The sequence below is a fragment of the Gossypium raimondii genome, chromosome 5 (assembly GCF_025698545.1).
Source record: "Gossypium raimondii isolate GPD5lz chromosome 5, ASM2569854v1, whole genome shotgun sequence".
In the NCBI taxonomy this organism is placed as follows: Eukaryota; Viridiplantae; Streptophyta; class Magnoliopsida; order Malvales; family Malvaceae; genus Gossypium; species Gossypium raimondii.
The window spans coordinates 16,636,541-16,664,062 of NC_068569.1; the positions used below are offsets into that span (position 1 = coordinate 16,636,541).

Genomic DNA, 27,522 nt, shown 5'->3' on the forward strand with positions numbered 1-27,522 from the left:
GATATTAAAATATTTGGGCTTCTTTTTGTAAAGAAGGGAAAAGTGAAAAAGAGATTGGAGTTTTGCCTATTATTCTTCAGTCTTCTGCAACAACACCAGTAATCTAAACACACATTAGATCGCCCTGATTCCAAAGCAAAACTGCTTGAGATTGACTAATATATTAACCAAACAAGTTGAGAAATTAAAAGCGCCCATATTTCTCTGTGTGAATTAACTTTATTGTGATAATGATAATAAATGAACGTGTTTGTTGATATATGTGAAATTGATTTTATAATAGAGAAAGACATGAACAAAGCGACATGTTCTGTGCAAGAAGAGGTTGGATTGGATAAAAGGAATCCAGAGAAGCAAGATATTGCTGTTGGGTTGGTTTCTTTTACTTTGCATTATCACAGTTGCACCACCACCTTATCTTGTATTCCCCACATCCCATTTTATAATGCTTTTTTTCTTTCTATCTTTATATGATATAATATGAATCCAACATAGCAAACAAAGCCACCATTATTATATTCATTATTCTTCCTTCTTCCTACTTCCTTCACCCTCTCTCCCTCATCGGGAACTGCAGGGTTAGCAGCTCTGTGATGTCAAGCAATGGGAAATATATATGTATATATGTATATATAAAATATTACTTTATTCAATAAAGAAAATGGTCCCACTTCTACCATTCCTCTCTTTCTCTGCATGATTTTCAACATTTTAGATTTGGGACCGTTTTCAAGTTGCCCAATTGAACAAAACAGACAGTGAGCATCTTAGGGAGTGTTTTATTTTTCTCCAACTTGCTTTTCCAGCCTCCCATTTTTCATGAATTGTTGTAAGAGTAAAAGAAAGAGCGGTGAAAGTGGCTCTCTTTGGAAGGAATAAAATAGCCTAGGGTTTTGTAGAGGAAGGAGAAGCAGGGAGAGCAGATTCCCATTTTACTTATGGGCTTCATTTTCTTATTTTCTAAGTGCTAAATAATATTTCATGATATCTACCACTATTAAAATAAAATAGAAAATTGTACACAACTTATAAATTAATATTTATTTTAATTATTATATTTCCTGAGTTTAAATTTAAAGTTTATATTGAATTTTGGGTTTTAATTTTAAAACTTGTATTTAAATAAAATTATTAGTATTTATTTATAAATCTTCTATTAATTTTTATTTTACTAGTAATAGGTGTATTTATATTTACTATTTATTAAATGTTTTATTAAGTTGGTGTCACTCTCAACCATCCGGTTCAGAATAATGTCCTTTCATAATTAAATTAAGTGTGAGTCATCGACTCGGTTAGAGAATTACGAAAATCCCCTTCCATATTTAAACTAGGTTATACCATTGGGGATATTTTAGTCTTTTTCTTTAAAAAATAAATAAAAATATGCCTACGATAGGATTTGAACCTTTAGTAAAAATTTAAATTTATCACGCAATTAAAGTTTTATTTTAATATTTTTATACATTTTAATTTTTATTATACACACTTTAGCACCTCGATTAACTAGTTCCAAATCACACATTTTATTATTTATTGCATATTATTTGTGGTTTTTAGATTTCTAATTATTTATTATTATACTAAACTTATGTAGTAATAATATAAAAAAATATTCACCTCTATTTTAAAAGGGTTGTAAGAATTATGTGGAGATTGAAACGAAAATTAATGTGAGATTTAGCAGACAATTTTCAGATGTTTGAATAACTAAAATTGGACGTGGCTTCCTCCTATCTTGCATGTGTCATTCATGGTTTCCTCAAAACAAAAATTGATAAGGCGTGAAATGAAATCCGTAAACGTGTTATATGTTCATACTTTCTTTTGTTAGATATCTCAAATGAAAACATTTTTAAAAAAAATATTACATGAAAACAAACCATTCCAACTGTTTTTAATTGTTATAGCAGTAATATGTTAATTGAGATAAAATTTAATTGATAATATATAATTATGGATTTTAAAATTAAATTGGTAGAAGATCCGATTAGTTTATCGACCATTAGTCCGATTCAATTAAATAAGTTGTTAAAAAATTCATAAAATTTTTTTAAAAAAAATTATAAACCAGGTTCAATCGATTTTTATTCTGCTTCAATTGATTCAGAGTAATTTGCGGTCCAACCGATTCAACCCATTTCTCTGTAATGATAAACCGACCAATTCCAAATCTAACTAGTACAGTCGGATTGCAACAACCATGCATATAAGTATTATTATACAATATCAATCACATGTTAAAATTTTAAATAAAAGAATGTATGATTATAATTACGGCGTCAAGATAATATATCCCAACCATCAAAATTCCGTTGTAATTCATTGATAACACAATTCAAACCCTATCCTCTAATAAGATGTAGGTAATATAATAAGATTGAAATGAGTTAAGAGTCTAGAAGCATCAGAACATTATTGAGAAGTAGTTGATAGACCCTTGCATTATTATTATTATTATCATTATTAGTATAATATTGGTTTCTTTGCTGGACCCATGAAAATGCTGGGTTTGATTCCCGCAGGCCTACCACTTGAATCTGATACAATGAAATAGGAATAGGAAGACATACAATTCCATGATTTCTTTTCTGAAACATATTTAATATTCCAAGAATTAATAATTCTTAAGGGGCTAATTAAATATTTCCTTGAGAAATCCAACTTCATCTTTTATATGGTATACTTGGGATTTCCTTTCTTCAGATAAGATACACATCTGATGAAATGTATTAAAATATTTCTTTGATAGCATTCATTGTTTGAATATAATAAATTTCAACAATTTGTCTCTTGGACACGTTTATAATGTCTTGCAGAGCTTGAATATGAAATTATTGAGAAAAAAATAATAAAAAAACATTACGTCCAAAACAGAGACCAGGACATACAGATTAATACATCTCTTGTTTACTCGGAGAATGTCTATGGTGCATGCCTACATGGTTATATTTTAAGACCATGGAAATGGAGGTAGATAGATCACCAACTTTGCAGACACACTAGCATTCCATGTGGTCACAGATTTCTAACTTTGTTGCTAGCTGAATGTGATTGCATAGTAGAAACATTACTCATCAAACTGAACATTTTGCACACCTGTCCTGAATCTGCATAATCTTTCTAGAATATGTTTCATGCATATTTTTGTAGTGGAGGTGGTAATTCTCGACTTCTTGAGGAGCTTGCCCATTTGGTCCTGCTGCCTGACCAAGAGGGAAGATTGGTCACAGGGCCTGAATATGATTGAATATAAGTTAAATGGTTTGCAGGTGCAAAAGAAAGAACATGTGCAAATCTATGGTAGGAAAAAGGAAAAGGAAAAGCACACCAACTAGATGAACAAAATCTTAGCTTTGGCAAAGGAAAAAATACTAATTTCCCTCTTATGCTACATTCTTTGGTTTGTTTATCATGAGCATGAAACTATTATGGAAGCACTCCTTTAAAGTATGGGAGATTAATTCTTTTAGCATGATAAACTAAGAGAGTTCTTATTAAGACGGAAACTTAATATGGAGTTCTTGGTTGTTCTGAAAATCTTAGTCAAGTGCCAAGTTCAAGGGACTCATGACTAGTAATCCTTCAGAAACAAGGGATTATATCATAACTAGACTGATTAGTGGTCCAGTTTTTCATTTTTCTTCATGGCTCTCTCGTTGAATGTTCCAGGGCTCTGTTCAATAGACTGTGTTTTAGATTCCCCTACTTTAAGACAGTAGTAATAATATTTTTACCATTTTATGCATGCTGCATGGACTAAATGTACAGAACAGAATGTGAAGAAACAAAATCTATGCTTTTTCAAATGAGATCCGTTTTAAAGAAGATGCAAAGCATGCAATCTAATCAAGCCTTTTGAAGAAAACAAGTAAAATCTCTTGTTGTTTGGATGAAACCTTTGGCATGTCTAAACATGTGAAAGATGTTTTGGGTTTTCACATCCCAAACTCGAACCATGCAAGTAGCAGCCTTATTGTTCTAAAGTTTTAATGGGGAAAGCACAATATTTATTATAAACTACGAATATTATTAATCCATCTATGAGTCAAATTATGACGTATCATCAACTTCATGTTGGTGTGTGACAACCACAGCACCTTTTTAAGGACTAAAATTAAAATGAGATACCACACCAACCATCATAGACTAACAATGCCAGAATTACCTAATTCAGTAAAGATAGGAAAAACAAAAACAAAAAACAAAATAACTCCTGTGATCAGATAGTGAACCGATGATGTGCAGGCCATAACTGTTGCTAGGTGAACTTTCAGCATTAAGGGCAGCAATATAGATTTTACCATCTTGAAAGCCAGCGTACAAGACATGTTCACCAGGGTCTAAAGCAATTGCATCAATGATGGAAGGAAACATAATGTTTCTTAATAATCTTCCCCTGGACAAGCTCCAAACCTATCAGCAATGTACAATATATCAGGAAAACTTTATAAAGCAACTAGTAGAACAAAAGGATAGCACCATATATTAGCAAAAAAGGCATCCGAAACACATCAAGTAATTACAAGAAGAAGTCAAAAGATCTACTATGCAATAAGGTTCTATCACCAGCATGATAGATTTGTCATAAACACACACAAAAAGATGGTGATCTATTCTCTTCTGAGAGAGCATTAGTTGCTCAAGCAACCCGCGTCTTTACAACTATATGACTAATCTTCTATTTATGACTAAGAAAATGCTTTGGCAGATGCCTTAACATCAATCTCACAATCAGAAAAATATCACCTTGATAACAGAACATTTCTTAGCTTTAATATTACCCGCTCAAAAACAGAAACCGAAAAGGACTATAAATAGGTTCAGTTATGGTGCCAATAACTTGCCACCTAAAGATTCTATCTTGATTCTAATGCATAGTCCAGAAGGAAGCTCTAGTTACCAATCTTCCAAGACATTACATGCATTTGGGCTTTCAACTGAAAGCAGAACAAACCTTACATGTGTGATCCTCAGAAGCCGACACCATAATTGCATTGCTTCTACCTTAACCCATAACGATATCAGTTATACGCAGGGTATGTTCTGCAAAACAACGCTCTGTACAGATGCCTTGCCTGCAGCCTTCTAACATCATCAAATACCCTAACATAACAAGCTAATAACCACAATAATCAAATTAACAAGCGCAATCCTGACAGAGTATAATTTAATAAGGATTAGAACATGGAGCATGCATGAAAAGCGACCAAACTCTAACGCATCCATCCTCTGATCTAGAAATGAGGAGTGAATCATCCTCGGAGAAAACCAAGCATGTAACTGCCTCAAAATGAGCGTGCCATTTCTTTGATAGCTTACCCGTTACAACCTAAATTGTCAAAAGAAAGTAAAACCTAAAAACCTTAGCTTTAACTAACAAATCAATGGCAAATAAATAAAGCAATTGAATCTTACCTCCCAAAGGTAAACATCACCGGATGAACCTCCAGCAACGATGTATCTCCCTTCGCTATTAGCAGCGAGCGGTTTAACAGCTTCCGCGGGAAAGCTTTTAACTTTTGCCTGAGGCTGTGGGGAAGAGAAAGAGTTCAGGCGAAGAGTGGAAGAGCTAGTATGGTTTTTAGAGTAAACCTTGGACCAAGACTAGTAAAGGAGGTGGCGGAGGGGTGGCAAAGTTGAGAGCAGGCAAGGAAAAGGCAACCTACGGAGGCGAGGCCGTGGGGAGTAGAGGAGCAAGCCTTGTAACGGGTTTGCTCGGGACCCTGTTTGTCGGCCCCGGCAATCAATGCCGATGTCAATTGATGATGGTGCTATTACTACATTCATTGTTGTTTGGACAAATTTGTTACAATTTTTTATTTTATTCGAGAATTGGGTTTTATTCAACAGTACAGACCGGGGGGTTTTGTTGGGTTTAAGTACTACAGTAGAGAGGTGAATGCTGGACCCTTTCTATATTTATTGGTCATCCTGGGCTGAGCCTTAAATGGGTCTCAAAGCGGAGTCTTCTCTGAGACTGAGAGAACCCTAAACCCCAAACTAAACCAATAAAAAAAAACCTAATTTCCTCCCATCATTCCAGCCTAACCTAACCAAATCCAGTAGTATCTATAATATATAAAAACAAATATTAGAAGCCTGTTCTTCTTTTTCTCAGTCACTAAAGGAGAAAGTAAATGTTAAAATGAATGCAGGTCTACAACCAAAAGGGACAAAATTGGGGATATTTCACCCAACAAATCTATCTATGACTATATATTCTAAAATTTATATGAGTGCTTAGCCATGTGCATTGCCGCACTCTATGTATTTATATATTTACAGTTCTAATCCAAAGCAGATCACCACATCTGTTTTTTTAAAACTCACATTCTGGTTGAATATATCAGATGAAAACTTATTATTCATCAGTGTATAAAATAAGATAAAGCCAATGGAGTGATGCCCCCCGAAAGCCTTTAAAACTTATGCTGTAGTCCCATAAACAAATATTCAATGTATTATGGAAAATGATTAAAATGATGCTTCAAATTTATCACCAATCCAAATGTACTTTGCTCAACAAATTGGATGAAGGAGAAAAAGTAGCTAAGATCGAGATTAAACAAATGGACACATGCATCTTTGCAGCCTTTTACACATTTCTTTATTTCCTCTCTATACATAAACTTTTTCTTAATGTAGATGTTATTTAATAGTCTTCTCTTTTTCTAAATTGTCAATAAAGTGTTGGACCAAAAGGAATGCAAAAACAAAGTGGATTTCCAAAGTGCAAACAAGAAGAGGAGTAGAAAATAAAAGAGAAAATACACTTATGTCTTCTTTTTTTTTTTTTAATTTCACATTTCTCTCTTCCTTTTTCTTTTTCTAAACTTTCTGGGGAAAAAAAACAAAATAGAAGAAAATTTTCTTGGTCCAACAGGGCAACTTGAAAAAAAAAAACTATGTTAAATTGCAAAATATTAAATTAAAAAAATCAATGAATATGTTAATAGTAGTACCTTTTCTAGTATTTAATTTCTCCCATGCCATCCTTCTGCATCACACGTACACTTCATTTCTAGGTCACGTGCAATACTACAACATCAACTTGAGAAAAAGGGTAAGAGGCTGGCATAGACATATATAGTGTCAAACTAGCTTATTAGGGTTTAGGGTGTTTCTTTTTTAGAATTTTATTTTTGGTATGATATGGAAAAGAAAGCATGTGCACGACAAAGATACTGTAAGAATTACATATCGATGCATTTATGTCTCTAGGTAGAACTTAAATAGATGTTTCTTAACTTACTTTCATCACTGTCTCACATAGTTTTCTCTGTCTTGGGTAATTAATAACAGCATGAAAAAATATACAGAAAGAAAGAAGCAGATTCAAGAAAAATAGAAAGCAAAGAGCCTGTTGAAATGCCTAGTCAAACTTTATCTGAAACTTTATTTGTATTGGGATTTTAGACAAAGAGACAACAAGTAAAAGACGTAAAAGAGAAAATGGGGTGTTTTTTCTTGGGAAGAAGGAGGATTGCATTGTTTAGCTGTCAGTCAAGCGTTCTATCTTAAGGTTTTTGGTGTGGAAGAAGAGGAAAGAGAGATTGGGATTAGTATAAAGAAAAGAGGGATCCATAGATGGATTTTGAAGACGTTGATCAGATACTTAAAGTAGGAAAAGGCAAAGGTTTTCTGCTCCTCAGAAGAAGTATAGAAGCCTTGATTGCAACATTTCAAACAACATTTTTTTAGTTATTTTCTCTTATATTTCGCTTTCATCGAATTACTCACTCTTTTGGAATTTGTTTTTTTTTTTTGTACTCTCTATCTGATTCTCAAATTTAAGACTCGGTATTTGGGGTTTTTCCTTTTTCGCTCGACTGACAGTTGAGAGGAACAAGAAATGATAATGGGGCTGATTATGATTATAAGCTTCATCAAACGATATGATAACCTTCTTTTTTGACAATAATCATAACCATAATCATAATTACACTGATGATGATGAGAAACCAAATGTGAACTGCTGGTTATTTACCCCTCATTTTTAAAGTAAATCTTTTTGAATGGGATTTTTTTAATTTCAGAAGAGGGTATCAATTAAAAGCATGGGTTGTACGTATCATTCATTAATGGAGTAAGCAGAGAAAGCCCTTGAGAAGCTGTCAATGGGGCAGCTATAGCCAGAGACTTTCTCAGGCTCACTTGAAACTGAGGACACTGTCTCTCTGATATCTCTCTCCTGCATTAATGCAAGCATATATGTAACTGGAACATACAGTACAGATATCAGAATCGTGAAGAAAGGGAGCAAGAAAGGGTATGAGCAACAAATTGCACCAATGGAAAACTGAAGAAACATCAAAGAAAAAGATTGCTGTTGAAATTTTGAAATTGATTTTCATCTTCACTCTAACCCAAAACCCACCTGCATTCATGTGGCTAGCTAGGTAGGGGAAAGAAAATAGTACCGGCACTAAAAATTATATACACAGTCACAAACACTCACACACACACGCACAATTTCCTCCAACAATATCATCATCAGGCTCTAAGAGATAAACAAAAAGAAAAGAAAAAAAAGATGGAAAAGGAAGCTAGAATATTCTTGAATGGATATTTGAAACTAACATGTGGGAGGCATAAGGTTCAGCCGTAAATCATCTTTTTCCAAGACCAAACGTGCTTTGTTAGTCTCCATGTTAGTTGCACCATACTCGGGGTGCAACCTCTTCTTTGATTGTAAGGGTACACCAAAGAGCTTTGTTTTGCAACTATTGCTGCATGGTTCTTCAAGAATCGTCAAGGAGCTTTGGGATGTAGCCGTTGGAGAGTTCAAAACTTGCACTCGGGGCTTCTGACTATTTGGATAGTGCCCAAGAAGCTGGTTGGAAGGCTTTTGCAATAATGAACTATTGGTGGTGGTGGTATTAACAACAGGAGCAGCAGCAGCGGATGAAGGAGGGCCATAAAGAAGCAAAGAAGGGGAGTATGAATTGCTAGGAGTGACAGGCTTCACATGGTTTTGAACAAAATAGATAATATCATTGTAAAGCTTTTTCATATGGGCAAGTTCAGACATCAGCAAGTTGTTGCTTTTTCTCAGCCTCTCATTGTCTTCTGATAAAGCTGTGACCGAGCTGTTATAGCCTCCACCCCCGCCGCCACCAGCAACTGAGACTCCAGTGCCTCCTCTAGGAGAAGAAAGTGGCGGTGAGTCACACCAGTTGGCTTGTTCGTCTGAGTCTGCTGGAGAAATGCTGACTCGGCTTGGAAACGGAAAGAAACTCGGGGCATTAACCAAAGGAGAATGTGGGTGGTGATGGTGATGATGATGGTTTATCCCCACTTGTGGTTGCGCAGTTTTTCTTCTGTGGATCTCACAAAGCAAGTGTTTTTCTCCTTTCTTGAAGAACTCATTGGCAAACTCCCATCTGTCTGGCACAATCTTCCTAAAACCCTAGTTCCATTAACAAAAGAAAAACGCAGAAAAAACCCAGATCAGTAAAATAACCCCCAAAATGACAAGAATTTACAAGAAAAAAGAGAAAGGGATAAAGATTGGGTATTTTTATTATTATACATAAGTATTGAGCTGTCTGACAAAGCTGGAGAAGTTGTTGTGCTTGAAGTAATTAGGGAGGAGATCACGAGCAAACTCAGGAGGTCTCCAAACAACGAAAGTAGTGTCATCTTCACCCCATGAAACGATGTGGTCAGTGGCGGGATCATCGACTAGTTGGTAGGTTTTAGTAAGGAATGGAGCTGGCACTGATTTGTGGGAGTCTAGTGATAGTAATATCCCTTCACAGTTATCAAGCATCAGAGCCATTGAAAGATGAAAGCAGGAATGGAATGGAAGAGAGGGACGAGAATGGAGAGAGAGATGGTTGAGGGAGATACAAGGGGTTTAGAGCAGACGATCAGGTCAGGACAGATAGTTTGAGGGGTAGATCCTTGGGTGGGATAAAAATGTTGGGAAAAAAGGGGGGGGGGGTTACTGTAAAGAAGCGGTTGTTTTTTTTTGGCTTTATTGATGCCTTTTTTTTTCGGTTTGCAAATGTTTACGTGTTATTTTTTTGTGGGTAGGAGGATTAGTATATATTTGTTGCTCTCCTCGGTTATGTAGTGTGCGAGAATATGTGTCTATCTGTCTGTCTAGGACTGTTAACTAAGAGCCTTCCAAGACAAACCCGTGACTCATTCTCTCTCTTTTCTGACAATTGATCCCTCCTCGCACACCCACTTAAAATCAGGCACAGGGGCATGGATGGTTGCAGTGTGTCTCTGGGAATTGACAATGTAACCCCCCCTCCTTCCCTGTTCTTTTTCCTCCCTTGTCACATTCTATATTTTAATGTTGCTTATCTTAATATAGTCAACAGTTCCTTAATGCAGAAACTTGAACGAGAAGGGTAACCATTGTTCATATTTGATCTTAAAAAAGTCTTTTGCATTTTTGAGTATGTTCGTGCTACTCATAATTAGAAACTAAGGATGAGTATTGGGTAATATGGTCAGAGTGGGCGACTTGTTCTTTTGATGCATGAAACAAACAAACAAACAAAAAAAAAAAAGGAGAGGTGGTTTCACCTCATGTCAAAACGAGGGTCCTCTTTGCCATTTTGTAGCTTTACGTTTGTTGTTTAATATCAAGAAAGCAAAGCAAAGCAAAGCAAACCCAGCCCAGGACACCCTCCTATTTGGAATCCCATGATTTTCATACACCAATATACGACTTTGTAATAGATATAAGGTAAACCATATACATCCAACTACGTGGTCACCACATTTGTTGTTCTTTTTGATAATCCTCATTTTGTTTTTTGTGATTTGCTTTCGTAATGTTCCGAACTTCAACGACGAAAAATAGACATGCCCTGTGGATGTAGCCGCTAGCTACCACCGTTACTGACTATTAATTAACTTACAATTGTAAAAACCCATATAGCTCTATGTGTTGTAGACCTTTCTCTTTGAGCCTCACAACTATGTATCAGCTTCTTTCTTTGCTCAGGTGATTGAATTATTGGCTCTAAAAGTTTCCATGGATAACTGAAAACATCACACCTTTTCCCTTTCTTTCTTGTAATCTTTCAAGAAATATTTGTTTTATTTATGTCTCTTCTCTCTCTGAGGGGCCAGGGATAATTTTCTTAAATTTGCGAGTAAAAAATGACGTTCGAAAACAGCAAGCTGAGACAAACATTCAGTCTTGGAATATTTATGGATTCTCTAATAAAATATACTATATAGAAAAGCAATACCAATAATAACATAAAAGAAAAGGGGTCGTCTAAGATTTTACTCCAACAAGTGTCAAAATTAAAACGAGATTGCATGAAAACCATATAAGCAATGAGTGGACAGTGAGGGATCCTATAAAAGCGAGGAATGGATTCATGTTGTGATGAGTGAAGGGTGGAGAAAAAGTAAGCAACATTAGGGACACCAATGGCAAAGGTGAGGTCCAAAGTGAGAAATAAAATAAAAATGATTACTAATTATTTCACATAGATCCTTATGTGATTTTTTTTTTTGATAATGCCAATGATTCTCATTATTGGAAAAACAAAGTTAAAATCTGATTCCACCTTCGAACCAAAAAAAAGAAGATATAACTTGTTCCACCACCCATTATAATTCCTCTCTTTACATTTACTTTGTGGCAGGAGAGGGTACTTTCCTTTCTCAATAAAGGAGTTTTTTTCTCCCAAAGTTAACCACCCTATAATTAACTTTTGAATATTTTTTATTTATTTACACTCACAACAATATCTTTTATTTTCATCCTATTATTAAATTAGATTTGAAAATAATTGTAACTTAATTTAGAATTATAATGTTAAAAATGTTGTGCTAATTTAAGATAAAATTATATATATAGAAAAATAATTGATGTAAAAATTTTGCATTAATTTTATTTTTAAAATTGTGTTTATTGATGTAAAATAGAATTGTTACTTGAATAGAACTCTAAGTATCCTAATTATCACTTAATTAATATTAGTTATATACCAATTAAAATTTAAGTTTAGCTTGATAAATAGTATTAGGTAATTTAGCATATTCAATCAAGTAGCATTTAAAAAATTTACTTGTAAAAATTGGATATTTTAGCATTTATAAGTTAGAATTATAAAAATAATGAAGAATTAAAGTCACGATTCATCAAAGAGGCAATAACGAATTATATTCGAACAACAATGACATCGAGACTGATCAAGATTATATTAATTGATGATGAGGTAATATGACCCTATGATATTATTATTTTTTTAAAATTTCTATAAATTTATATTATGCGAAGCAAGCACTCTTAAAACCATTTCTTTTTATTACGTTATTTGTTTAGTATAGGTGAAAACTGTTTTGTGGATTTCTTTTAAAAAGGTCAAAGTTCAACCATTGTTTTTAATCATTATTATCAAATATTTTTAGTGATTTAGTTTAAATATATTTCCTATTTATCATGAACTATTATTTTAATTGCTAAAAGTTATTTTGCCTATTTTTAAATTTGTTTTCAAATTATCATTATAGTTTACATTTTATATATTTCCAAATTTGCATGTTATTTAAAATTAATAGTAATTTTATTATCAATAAAGGTAACAATAATTAAAAATAAATTGTTTAAAAATTAATTAAAAATAAAGGTAAATTTACATGCAATGATCTAACATTAGAAACTAGTCTAAATAAAAGGTTAGTAATTAGAATTTTATAAGTTATTGACCGACACTTAAGGTTTCTATAAACAATTCATTCGTTTTACTAGTATATTTGGACACCACAAGATAATTGGATGAAAGTGTAATAAAATTGAAATATTTTATTATTATTGTATAAAAATAACTAGGCTAATATATTATAAAAGCACTTAAACTAGACATGCTTAAGGGTCTAGCTACCCAACTAAGCTCGGAGGCCCACTTGAAATTTAAAAAGGTTTGAGCAAAAATATTAGATCCAAAAAATGGGTTTTAAAAAAAGCATTTAAAATATGGGTCGGGTCAAGCTTGAACATTTAATACTCAAACCCGACTCGACCCGTTTTATAGTTTTATTATATAATTATATTATGTATTTTATATATGTAATTTATAATACAAAAGAAACTAAATCTGTAGTTATATATAATACTATAATGTAAACATTAAAAAATATTAAGTTACATATATATAAAATTATAATAACTGAAAAAATATAATTATTAAATTCTACATTAAAAATATATTTTGAAATTTGATTACTGTTTTTGAGATCACGATACCAAGCCCTGGATATCACGACACCCACCTAACATATTTTGAAAACTTTTAATTTAGTCCTGATTTGACCCCTGGATGGTACTGAGCTTTGGTAAGCTCGATTTAGACCTAGAAATGATTGTTATCATATTTTTAGTTTGATTAACACTTGATTACATGTATAAATGTTTGTATGTTGATTGAATGACTATAGTTGTTTCTGCAACAAATGTGGCAACCTGTAGCTTGGACCCAATGATTGGGTCTGGCGAATTACACTCTATCCCCTTAAAACCTTTATAATTTATAAAATTTTAAATTAGTAAAGATAAAATTACACTTTTCCTTTTAAAATGATAAAAATTTGATTTAATCATTTAAAATTATAAAAATATAGACTATTAAAATGGTGAAATTACATTTTTATTATTATAAAAACATATAATTTAATTTGGTCCAAAATTTTTTTTTCTTGGATGCATACAATAGCTTCCACAACAAATGTCGTAGGTACGTTCATATTCATATGGGTACATGTGGGCATGATCAAACCTTCTTAATTTCTTACCACTACTCCAGACCTTGAAATTTCCTGCTCCCTTCTAAACGTAGTGTCAAAGTTAACTTCGATCGGAGCTAACGTCTGGGCGAAGAACTAAAGATTCCTGAAATCGTGCAATTGGGCTAAGCTCCAATAAGGGTATGTAACTCTCTATTCTTCCTCTAATGAATATGCTTATTACGAGCATATGCCACGATGCATACAATAAAAATAAATATAATATATGTTAATAGACTATCTCAATAATAAGGAATTTAAATATATAGGGGAGAGATCTACTTATACAGTATAAAATTAAATTAATTTTACACACTTTTGTAATTATTTATATAATTAATGTTATGGTCTATTTACATAGATCATGCATGTCAAATATGATATAAATTTAAAATTTTAAACTATTTTTATGTAACAAAATTCAATCGTTAAATATATATATTAACATATACGTAAATTTATATGCATGAAAAATATAATTATATTGATAAATTAAACAATTGAATTGTTAAAATATTACTCATATTAAGATGAACTAAATCCCTCTTCATATATGATTTAAACTTATCTTTAATCGGTGTATTATAGGTTTATTGTTTTAATGGTGGAATAGATTTATGAAGGAAAAAGCGTGCTAAAAAGATTAATTGTCTCTCACATCATATCTTTTTTCTTTGTAAAATATACACCTATTTCTAATTTCACTTTAAAAACCATAATTAGTCGGTGCAAAGTAAATAACCGTACTAAAGACTAGATTTGATCCCTCTTTTTTTTTTTTTTGGGGGGCTGTTTGTTAGCTCCTTTGTTTCCAATGCATTATCATAACAAGAAAATAAATATAGAGATTTGCTAAAACAATGGCAAGAAGAATCGATGTGAGCTTCTAAGAGAACAGATAATGCTCAATAGTACATTATTTTATACTTTTATATTATTTTTAAATAAAATAATTATAAATAATTATTATAATTTCGAATATATCAAATTTATGAGATTAATTACCGAAATGTAGTGCCATAGACGGTGGCATACTAAGCAAGGACGTACCCCAAATCTTGTCCTCATTTTCCCACCAATCATTGTAGAATCAAAATTAAGATAAATAGCAAGGTTGCTTACTTATGTAGTGCCATAGACAGCGGCATACTAAGCAAGGACGTACCCCAAATCTTGTCCTCATTTTCCCACCAATCATTGTAGAATCAAAATTAAGATAAATAGCAAGGTTGCTTACTTATGTAGTGCCATAGACAGCGGCATACTAAGCAAGGACGTACCCCAAATCTTGTCCTCATTTTCCCACCAATCATTGTAGAATCAAAATTAAGATAAATAACAAGGTTGCTTACTTATTAGTGAATAATGCATAACGTGACTGCTTGTCACATCTAAGGCCACCGGTACCCTTTTCCTTCTCCCCCAAAACCAAAATACCTTACCCTTTGTACACATAAGTTTCAATTCCAAACAAGATAAAAAAAAAAATTGGAAGGGATAGATTTACTAGTTTCGATTCAAGAATGGTTTCACTTGATCTTGAATAGGTTTGGAGAGATACTATGTTCAGACTTTGATACATTTTTTTGAATGGGTTTGTAGAAATGCTTTGTTAAGAATTTCATCAAATTTAAAATTTCTTTTTACAATTCTCCCAATGTACCGCTAGAATAAACTCTTGCACTGACAGAGGCGAGAACGAGGGGCAGGCAGGGGCCTTAGCCCCCCAAAAATGAGAACTTTTCAATTTAGTCCTCTCATAAATAGAGAAACTATAAATTAATATATAGTGAAATTGTATTTTAACCCCTCAAAATAAAAAAAATTCAATTCAACCCTCTTATAAATAAAGAAATTATAAATTAATTTATAGTAAAATTGCACTTTAGCTTCCCTAAAAAAAATATAAATAAATACATTATAAACTTATATTTTGATTTATGAAAATTTATATGTTTTGCCCTGATTATATGATTTGTCCAAATAATTAAATAGTTTTGCTATAGCCTTTTATTTAGACGCCCAAACTTCAAGATTTGAGAGGGTGTATTTGAATCGAGAATGCATGTCAGCAATCAAGATGAAACTCGAAATTATATGCTTTGCTTTCACCAACGACATTATATAGTTGCAGATTAAGTCACAATCCAGTTTCAATTATCTTGTATAAGTCGTGCAAAAGTGCATGTGTGGGGTCCAACTTATTTTTGAATACCCTAAAATAGTTTCCTCTTTATCAATGGTTCCTTAACTCTCCAATTGCACCTTTCCCTAAACCTTCAACACTCCCAACATATAATGTCATGGTAATATATCATGATATTTCAAAATTTTTAAGGCATGCATTACAGCTATGTTAATGTTGCACATATGATATAAAGGTTCATTTGTTATAAGAACGCGAGTAGAACCACTAGACTGAGGGGAGTTTGTAGCAATATTGGTTGAGATGTCTCGATCAAAATCGAAATCATCACCATCACTATGGCCTTCTTCTTCGTCATCGATGTCATCAAGTACATCGTGATCATTAAATTCAGTGATATTTACATCGTTGTATGCAACATCATACGAGGCATCCTTCATACTCGACTTGAAAACATTTTTTTGAGTGCAATATTTCCAATTGGAACTTTTGCTAGGGGAGAGCATTCGTTTTTTCAATCGGCTAGACCATTTATTTTGTTAATCCAACTTTGTAACACCTCACATTTGACTCGATTGCCAGATTCGAACGTGTGATGTCACATTACGTTGCCGAAGCAACTCAAGCTACTATAACACAAATGCATTTAATTTAATCATCATATAATTCATATGCATGTATTTATAAACTCAATGACTTCATTTCATCAATTTAAAAGGTATAAGGGTTAATTTTAGAGTTAGGGCTCGAATTCCAAATTCATGTCTAAAGGCAATGATCTTTATGTCTCAAGACAGGTCATAAATTATTATACGATTTTTAGTTTTGAAATTAGCATGTCTCGAGACACTAGACATTGTGTCTCGAGGAAAGGTTCTTTGTAGCACCCCTTACCCGGTCCCTATACCTCATTTTTTGACACCACTAACTTTCGGGACGCACTACTTGTACCTTGACTAACTGATCAATTAATAAAATATATCAAATCATGATTCACTACTATATTATATTTAACTAAAAAATATTAATTAAATATATCTACAGACTCTCTCGTCGTAATTGTGGACCTGATACCACTATTTCCATCACCACTGAAAAACAAGTTGTTACAACTCTCCTCCCTTAAGAAATTTTATCATCGAAGTTTTTACCTGTGAATAGATTCGGGTAATGTGATCTCATAAATTTTTCGTTTTCCCACGTAACTTCTTCAGTATCATGTCGGTGCCATAAAACCTTCACTAACATTACTCATTAAATTTCGTAGTTCTTCTATTTACAAAGATAATAGTTTGAATGGTTTTTCTAAATATAACAAGTCAGGCTGTATTTCTCTCTCGTCGAGAGTAATCACGTAAGAGGAATTTGATCTATACCGTCATAGAATCGAAATATGGAAAACATTATGAATCTTTTCGAGCTCCGAAGGTAATACTAGTTTGTAAAGCACATGACTAATTCTCTAAAAAAATTCATACGGCTAAAAAATTCTCGAACTAAGTTACCTTTTTCTACTGAATCGAAATACCTTCTTTCATAGGGAGACTTTCAGAAATACTTTATCACCAGTCTGAAACTCAATATCTTTTCTTTTCAGATCAATATATAATTTCTGACAATATCAACCAAATGAGATTTAGACCAAAACACATATATAATTTTATATGGTAAAATACCAACTTCAACTTAAAATACATCATAATTCATTTTCTATTCTATCACCTTGTTCACATTCACCATTCAATTTGCATCATACACCTTTATCATAAACATTCATTAGCCAAAATCAAATTGCATATATTCACATTTCCATTATTTTATTTCTACCCCATGAAACATCGTAAAGAATTCAATACACTGGTGAAAATAATAGTGTCTGGTTACCTGATTGGATTAAACTTACACGAATAATGAGTAATAGTGTCTGGTTACCCATTAGGGTTGAACCTACACGATGAATAGCCTAATTAAGGCTTAGTGTACATGTATTCTCGAGTCCGCAACACATGTTGGAGCTCGGAACCTTCAGACATTAACCCGTAACCTCGTATTCGAGACTTTACCTGAGTTCATCGGGATTTAACATCAAATTATACCATAATTCATAATCACAAACAAATAACTATTTCATAATTAAGTATTACACATCAGAAATAGGAATTTAGTTATATTGTATTAAGTTACCTGACAAAACAATAGTGGTTTAGATAACAAGGGCTATTCGACAGTTTTTCCTTTTTCGTGTAAACCCTCTGGTTGTCGTAATTATTGATCTAAATCATAATTCATCTCAATCATCTAATTTAAATATCTTTTAACAATACATTGAAGTTAATTAACAGCTCAATTTCATTTATACAACAATTCTTCAAGTTTTACATTTATTTCAATTTAGTCCCTAAAACCGAAAATACCATAACTTTCACATTTGAGCTTTGATTTCGAAATCGATATCCATTCTATCATCCTACAATCTAATAGAACTCATTATTACAAAATTTTCTATTGTAAATGTTTCAAAATGGTACTGATTTTGTATCGAGCTTGTTTAAGGGTTTTTGTAAGCTCGATTAAGACTCGGTTTTGTTGTAATGCATGTTTAACATAGACTTAACTTATTTACATTGAATTATTAAATATTACTGAGTAATTTGTATGTGAATGTTTCTATTTACTATTATGACATCATATAGCTCAGGTCTGATGATTGGATCGGGTATGGGGTGTTACATTCTTTATGCCTCGAGACTAGGTCTCATGACTAACTTCTCCTGTTTTCCTATTTTTGATTCAGTGTTTGAATGTCTCAAGATAAGGGGTTCCTGTCTCAAGACTTGGTGCAGGGCAAAATCTATTTAGCTTCGATATTCTTCTGTTTTGAGACAAAGGCAATTTGTCTCGAGACCTAGGATCAATTGTCTCGAAACTATACAAATATGTCTCAACACCTCAGGTTCTTAAATGAAAATTTAAATGAAATTTGCTCCAACGGTCTTGAGACATGTTCTTTCTGTCTTAAGACTTAATGGTCAAATGGCCAAAAATACACATTTTCAAACATTCAAACCTCATCTAATTGTACCAAAAACATACCCCATTACTCCACCAATACAAAATCACCAATTTAACACATATAAACACAACCAAAAGTCATTAAACCATTGTATCCAAAACATTAAGACTTAATATACTAATTAACACATTCAAACTTACATAAACAAGCATAGATAATCAGAATTCAAGTGATAGAACTTATTTTTAAAACTTTATAGGTCATAATACCAAAAGTACCAAATATTAACTTAAAACATTCCGACAAAACTAGGTACATGCCATAAGACCTAAAACACTTATATACATGCAAAATAACACGAGATGGCTTCTGAGCTGAGTGGGAGAAATTGGATGCTTAACCCCGAATCTACTAAGCTCTTGTATAGGACTTGCGCACGGAAATAAATAAAATTGTACGCTGAGCAACATGGCTTAGTGGTGCTAACGTGATTTAAAACAACAATCAATTATAAGTAAAATAATCAAATACATTTAATATAAAATTCAACTATAATTTAAATCATGATTGCAAATCTTGTCTCGTGTATATAATATGATGTTTTACACTTATTATCATGTTATCTGTCAATATTTGAATTCGTCTATCATTGTATATCAATTACATGAAAATTAAGGCATATCACATGAAACATTTCACATTCTCATTATATTTTTGAATCTACTGATTCATTTTATAACCATATCGACCCTCAGGCTTGTAATAATCGTATCGCAAGGTCTTTCACATGCTCTATCTATGTTCTAATTTTCACATACAAATTCAACATGGTCATTCAATATTCATTATCATTTATCAAATTGCATATTTTATAATCTCCATTAACCGGACACAAACTCAAAACGGATACACAGATCATCCAACCATCACACCAATATATTCGACACTCAGTGCCTTATTGATACGTCCGAAGTATAACACACTCTGCGCCTCATCAGTATAAACCGAAGTAATATATAAATGTGCCTAGCACCTCATCTATACGTCCAAAGTAAAATGTACGTTCTATGCCTCATTAGTATAAATCGAAGTAAAACCTCATACACTAAATCCTATTTGAGATCGTTAATAGGGTATTTAATGTTTCAGAGCATATATGATTCGTATGTTAAAGGATATTATGTAACAATTTCAAGTCATACTCAAATCATTATATACTGTTGCATAAAATCACATAACATTTCCTACTCAAATCTGTGCACCAAAACATCATATCTATATCATCATACATATATTCATCACATTTTCACAATTATCTAAAATGCATATACTTACCAAATAATGAGAAAAGTATCTAAACATTACATTGCTCATTTTAACATCAATCAAATTATATATATTAAAATCAAATCATGAAAGCACAAATCAAAATAGGCTACTCCTCTACAACATTCGCCTTTCTTATATCTTAAGACTACCCAATGTCGTCTTTAGCTACGTACGAAAAATTCGATGATAGAAATAATATCAGTTTCACACAAACATATGAAACCATAACAATGTAATATAAATTGTATTTTATTCATTTTAGTCCTTATATCCGAAATTCTCATATTTTTTTATATTTAGCATCAAATCAAAATCTAATTTTGTAATCTTTCCTAAGGGATCTCGTACTTTTAACCTATAGCATAATTTCTTAGCAGCTTTCACTTTAGTCCCTAATATCATAAATTTAACTATAAAGCTAAACTCAATTTCTAACTTAATCCAGCTATTTCCACCACCTTCTAACATGATCTTAACATCATCTAAACTTATTATTCATCAATTCATCATTTTCAAGCTTAATCTCATCAATGACAACTTGATATACACTTAGAAATCAAATGATCTAATATATGAGTTAGCTAGATCAAGCTTCAATAATCATAATTCTATAAAAAATTTAAGAAAAATTACAAAATTGGATCGATTAAGCTATAGCAACCTAACCAAATTTCTTTTTTTCTTCTTCTTCTAAACAGGGACAACACTTTGGGGAAGAAGAAGATGTCTCTTCTCTCTCACACTATCTCATCTTATACTTTTGATCAAGCAAGATTAAACTTAATTAATCATGATTAAATAAATATCATAAAACCATTATACATAATAAATCAGAATAATAATGAGTGGATTTAACCATAACTTTCCACTATTCATAAAGTAATAATGGTTAAATAACCATTAAATCCCTTGCTTAATTGCTAATTAAGTCCTTATGATTTTCAAATTAAAATTCAATAGCGATTGCACGTTTACAATTTAGTCCCTATACTATAATTAACAATTTTTTTGATTTAATAACTTGGTTGTCCTCTAATATATTTTCATACTATACGTAAATCTTTCTATCCATAATTTCATTGTCTTGGTGTACGAAATTCAATTCCAAAATCACATTTTTTGACACCAATCAAGATTAGGTCGTTAGAGACTTAACTGACCATAATCCACAAAAACCAACTTGAACGAATTACGGCTTAAGAATTGACATAACTGAATCGAATTTAGGTCAATCGATTAACCCACTTTAATTGTTCGGTTGCATTTTTAGGCTAGGATAGTATATATTTATTTTACATACTATAAATATATTTTAAATAATTAAAATAATAAATTAAATTAAGTTAGTTTTTTTGGTTGAGTATATTTCAAAATTCAAAAATCGATAACCTACAGAAATAACCAATAAAACGAGACCCATAATCAAAAAATCGCTCAAACCAAAATCGATTAAATTGATTGGGCCGGTTTAGTCTACTTTCTTAATTTTAACAAAAAAAATTCTCCCCTAACTTCTACACTACCCTCTCAAAATCCTATTCCAAATTCAAACCTAGAGACTAAATGTTGTATTTCTTGATTCAAACTTGGATTATATGCACTGTTTAGATTAGGAGGTACAAATTCTAGCTAAATGTTGAAGTCGACCATACTCATATGAATAAATCAAGCTTACATTCAAATCGAAATCCAACCTGCACATAGAAGATTGTCTACCCACAATACATGCAAGTTCTGAACTTTTTATTATTAATTTATACGTGGGAAATTTTGAGTAGTAAATCTAGGTGAAGTTGGAAGAGTAGCTACATCGTACGCTTGCTCACCCTCGTCCAACTCAACATGTAGCTCCATTGCAACATTCTTATTTGAACAATGTGTTGCTATCATTGTTTCCATGCCATTATTATTAACAAATTTAAGCAAACTATATATGTATGGATTTGAAGACATTGGAAATATGTAGAAAAATCTGGATAATACCTTTCCACATAGGGTTGCAATTTTGGGATTAATATTTGATTTATTCCTTCAAGTTCTACGCTCTTCTTAAACCTCATGTTTGTTTGATGATTAGACTCAAATACAACACCAATTTTCATGAAGTGAATTTCTCCATAATAATAGACGTATTCAAATAATTGGTTAGTAATCCAGTAGGCTAAACCTACAAAATAAATTGCAATAAAGCAGATATATTTAGTTAAAATTCAATAAATATTTAAGGTAAAATTTAAAATAATAGTAGAAATTAAATAGAAGCAGTGTAATTTAAATTTTTCAATGACATGAATTTTATTATTTTGCGTGCTAAAAGAGAATTAAAGTCGTATGTAAGACATTAACAAACATTTGGGTGTAATGATAAATCACTAAACACTTTCAATAAACAACATTCTTAGAAAAAATAGTTACGAACTAAAAAGTTATATTTCGTAAGTAGTTTTTAAATTTATTATGATTATTAATTAAAAAAAAACTCTCTTCTGTAACTTCATATCTCTCCATTTTTCATTGCCTGCACCTGACATGGCGACAGTCATTGTTTTTTGTTTATTGTTGTTGATGAACTTCTTTGTTTGTTGCCATTTTCCTGATTCTTTCCTACACAACCTAAATACCGCTTCTCTGCATGTTTCATACACATTTCTGGTCAATATTATTTCCTTTGAACTACGCTAGATATTGTTTGTGTTTCCTCACCTACCACAATAATAATAGATTAACAGTACTTTGGTCTCTCTGCTACACCTTATCCTTTTCAGATTTACAGACCATAATTAGTTCGAAATTAACTAATAACCTACCTCCTTTGATTAACCTAATCATGTAATTAACCCATGGCGGTGGTGAACTGTGAAATTAGAAAAAAAAAAAAAAGGGGGTCCCAATCTCATTGATTAAACTGAACAAATTTGGGGACAAGGAACGGATTTTGAATGAATGATGATGAAATTGAAAAAGGAAGGTGAAAACCGAATGAAAACTTTTTCTTTTATTTTTCTTATTCTTTTATCTACTGGGAATGAAATCAAAATTTGTTTGCATTAAGGCATTCATGATATCTAAGGGTGTGATAGGGTCCCATGAAATGAATCGTATGGAAATCTAGAGAGGAAAGGCTCATCTTTTTCACTTTCTTTCTCTCCAAACAAGTTGTCAGCAACTTGGACACGGATCCTACTGAGCCCACCATTATCACTCCCAATCTCTCTCTCTCTCTCTCTCTCTCTCTCTCTCTCTCACACACACACACACACACTTCTTCCCTATTTCCGTCTCTGCACTTTTGAGGAGCCAAGAAGATTCGATTCTATTTTCTAAAACGCGGTGAAAGTGAAACCCACCACACCCCTGCCCTGACCCCACCTTTCCTCCTCTCTCACATGACCACCGCCGATTCACTTTCCAATAAACTGCATTTTAGTATATAATTAATACAACAACCTTACCCTTATTTAAATTTAGTATTGGTGGATATGGGAATTTCAAGGAGAGACAACTTAGAACACAGAGCGAATACGGATAAAGCCCTACTACTATACTTTATATTATTTTAAGGGCTGGCTGATGGCTAAGTGTTGGGTTAAATAAAAACTTAGGGGTAGCTCCTATTATTTTATTTGATCTTCTTCCAACTCTGTTTTCTTATTTCTAAAGTGTTAAAAAGAAAAGAAAAAGAAAGAATCAAAATCAGTATTCTATACGACAACGACAAGCTACAAGGTTCTTCCTTCTGTCTCTTCTTGCACTCTCTTTTGTCTGTTTCACTGTCTCTTTTCCTCAGCAGAAGCGAGGGAGAGAGAAAGACATTGAAGACAAATCTCATTTGCTGATTTTGCATTTCAATAAATTAATACTACATATTATATTACACATTACAAACTGGATGATACATACATATATAAATAAAATATAAAATATACCACTATATGTTATTGTTAGGTTCATTTGTTTATAAATGCAAAAGACAAGAGCATCTAATCTGTGAATCGTAGTGAGAGAAAGTTGAGAACATGTAGAAAGGTAAAATTAGGCGAATTAAAGAAAAAGGACTGAAATGCGGGTAAGGAAGAGGGATCACGAGGAAATGGCAGAGTGAAGTAAATGGAGAGAAGACAAGATAGGAAACTGTGTTGACAGTGCAGATATGGAAGGCAGGGGTTTGTCTTTAGAGTTTTTGTTTGTGTGATTGACATCTCTGTTCTTCTAGATGACACACCTCTGCACCAGTCGAAGAGAGCTACACGATCTGCCTGCCCGCTGGGTGCTGGCTGCTCTCTGATAGTGCATGCAAAAATGAACAACGTGCTATTCTTTTTCCCTCGGTGGATTAATAGTAACATTTTTTATAATCTTTGAGATTCATTTTTATAACTTTTTCTTATAATTTTAATAATAATATTAATACTTTTGGTAAATATATTTGTTTAGATATTCAAGCTCTTAATTTACTTCATTTTGATGAGTCAGCCAGGTTAAGCTCAGCATTTAGGTTCACAATTTTCTAGGAACTATGTGAGGAAAATTGTTTTCAATAACTTGGCTATGTCTCAAGTGTAAATTGTAAAGCTTTCGTTTATAAATGCATGATTCTCTTTCTCCGAACTGAATTATCTTCTTCAAATTCTTTAAATGCTGAATGCATATGGTGGTCCACCGTGGTTTCCATTTTCCAACAAAAGGAAGAATTTGACTAATAACATAACTATTTTGTGTTTTTTTCCACAATAATAAAGTTTCTAGATGTATATTTATACTTAAGAGCGTTAACATTGATTTTATGAATGTGTTTCAAATGGGGTTGATTGAAGAAGTTATCGTTTTTATCAATTGATTAAAGGAACCTGTTCATGAAAGGTAAGCTATTAGAATAATGGAGGGTTATTAGGTTCCCATGCAAAAGTTGTATTTTTTCCATCTAAAGAAAAAAAGAGGTTAAAAAGCAGCTTCTTTCACGACCAATATCTCTTTAACAATGGGTCCAAAAGAGGTGGTTTCCATATTGAAATTTTAGACTTGCATGGGCTGTTGTTTCTAAAAAAAAAGCTCATTTTAACAAAAAACACTTTAGAGAGTTTACATTAAAAGGAGAGAACAACAAGAGATATCTTTCCTCCATTATCTTCTCCTTTTCCTTTTCCTTTTCTTCATTCCTTTGTTAAAGACATGAAAATTCAACTTCTCCCTACTATAAAAAGTGTGCAACTTTGTCATGTACAAAGGACAATATATATATATATATATATATATATATAGATTATGCAAGTATATTCTACCTACGTACTACAGATGAAATGAAGATCAGAATTAATAAAGTTAGTACTTTCCTCCACACGCACAAAAGAAAGAAATAAAGATATCAATCTAGTTGGTATCAGCCAGCTAGGTATGGTTTGATGGGATTTGGCTGTGGTGGTGGCCTCTGAATTCCACTACTACTGAAACAAAAACAATTTTGCTTTTAATCAGTGCATGATGAAAACATGACCGACCTTGCATGTCTAAGTATGGGCCCAAAATTAATTAAGTTTTTCAGAACCAAGAAAAAAAAAACACACACATCATTAACATATACATGTAGATCTATATTTATATAAATGTGGTATGTTATGTGCTAAACATGGTTAACCAGAAAAGCAGTTAGCAACCGAATGTCAAAAAGTGAGTTCGAAGGAATGTAAAAGGAATGGTGGATTTTGGATGGGATGGAAGAGGGGAACATAAAGGCTGTTGGATCACATGCACATCACATTCTTTTTCTTTCTTCCTCTTCGCTTCTTTTTATACTGTGGGTGATGAACGTTAAAGAAGAAAAAAAAAGGTCATTAAAAACAAAGGTCCCACGATTCAAGGCTGCTGCTTTGCTTCATCCTCCTCCTCAATCCAAGGGATTCTTTGTGTTGATCAACCCAAATTCTGGGTCCCCCCGTCATCATCACCATCATTTCATGCATAAATAATTTATTAATGCATGTATATATGAAAGTCCCACCTCACTTTCTATTTTACTCTTGCCAAACCAAAATGCTTAAAGGTGACCCCTTTTTTTTTTTTCTCTGTTCACAACCAATAATTTAGGTTACAACATTAAACTTTGAAAGTTCTTGATTTTTTGTTTCATCGAAATTCGACTTGAATTATTGTAATTTGATCTCATTTGGGAAAATGCAGTTAGGCTCGAATCATTTGCCTTGTTTGGTTAATTCGAGCAGTCCAGTTTCCTAGTTCAACTTCTTTTCATATTTTACTACTATATATATATATATATATATATATTATTGGCACCTAACTATCCACTATATCAGGTCAATCATGTCCAACAAAAAGCTTGCAAGTCACTCTGGTCTTCGATCATTCCTCGAAAATGACCATCCATAGATGAAAATGATATAACTCCATTGTTCCACTAGACCCCGGTTAAGAGGTCTTGACATAATATTGCTAAATGCAATTAATTGATGTTGATTGTAGCCACTACGAAAATGATTTAACTTTGGCTACCAAAAGTGAGCAATTAAAAGCTCATCAACTTGATGACAAAGAACTTGCGGCTACTCATTATTAGAGAGGAAAATGCAAATTCAAGGGCTAGTGGCTCTCACGCATGAGAATTAAGGGAACTGAAAAGGATAATTATAAATTACAGTCCTCCAATGAAAAAGCCATATTTGAAGAGAATAGGACAAGGTCGTGAATTTAAGGTGGGTTTTCCTACGTAGGACCACTGTTGCCAAAAGTGAAGCCAACAAGCAATAGAGAGAGGGATAAGACTTCGCTTTTGATTGGTTTCTTCTCTTGTTTAAATAAGTGAAATTCTAGTGCAAGTCCCTCTACTACTGTAAGTTGTTGATTTCCTCTCTATAATTCAATTTGGTCAATTTTAGTCTATGTATTTTTCAAATCTTAAAATACGTTTAGTCTTTGTAATATTTGAATTTTAAAATTTCAATCCTGATATTGGATATGTTTGGTTATGATATTAGTTCTGTACTAAGCTCAAAATTATAGACTTAGTCTATATTTTCTAATTTGATCATTTTTAATCCTTATATTTTTCCAAATTTGAAATTTTAGCCACGACATAAACGACATCTGTTGAATTCATTAACCGGCTTTTTGTGAGTGATATGAGGAAATATCAAGTTGGCATGGCATTGCACATGTAATAATGCGTATGCCATATAAGATTTTAAAAATAGTAGTGCTTAATGAATTTACCCGCTATCATTTGGTCAACATTGAAATTTCAAAATTCAGAAGTGCATAG

At 32.4% G+C, this 27,522-nt stretch overlaps 2 protein-coding genes across 8 annotated transcripts; both read right to left on the reverse strand.

Annotated features, from left to right (window-relative positions):
- Window positions 1-2,728: 2,728 nt before the first annotated feature.
- LOC105766836 (protein ROOT INITIATION DEFECTIVE 3-like) lies at window positions 2,729-5,947 on the reverse strand. Of its 7 annotated transcripts, none has more exons than XR_008196312.1 (4): window positions 5,419-5,941; window positions 4,958-5,332; window positions 4,257-4,416; window positions 2,729-3,206 (listed from the first exon to the last, which is right to left on the reverse strand). XR_008196312.1 is itself a non-coding variant. In XM_052631648.1 (4 exons), the coding sequence occupies exons 2-4, from the start codon at window positions 4,988-4,990 to the stop codon at window positions 3,136-3,138; spliced, it is 294 nt and encodes a 97-aa protein (XP_052487608.1). In that variant the 5' UTR covers window positions 4,991-5,332; window positions 5,419-5,947; the 3' UTR covers window positions 2,729-3,135. The 7 variants fall into 7 exon arrangements, 2 of the variants coding, with proteins under 2 accessions (XP_052487608.1, XP_052487609.1); XR_008196311.1 differs by having other exon boundaries at window positions 4,305-4,416; window positions 5,419-5,937; XR_008196313.1 differs by having other exon boundaries at window positions 4,305-4,416; window positions 4,963-5,332; window positions 5,419-5,935.
- Window positions 5,948-8,326: 2,379 nt separating this feature from the next.
- Window positions 8,327-9,932, reverse strand: LOC105785209 (heat stress transcription factor B-4). Its single transcript, XM_012611164.2, has 2 exons — window positions 9,536-9,932; window positions 8,327-9,412 (listed from the first exon to the last, which is right to left on the reverse strand). The coding sequence occupies exons 1-2, from the start codon at window positions 9,782-9,784 to the stop codon at window positions 8,579-8,581; spliced, it is 1,083 nt and encodes a 360-aa protein (XP_012466618.2). The 5' UTR covers window positions 9,785-9,932; the 3' UTR covers window positions 8,327-8,578.
- Between the last annotated feature and the right edge of the window lie 17,590 nt (window positions 9,933-27,522).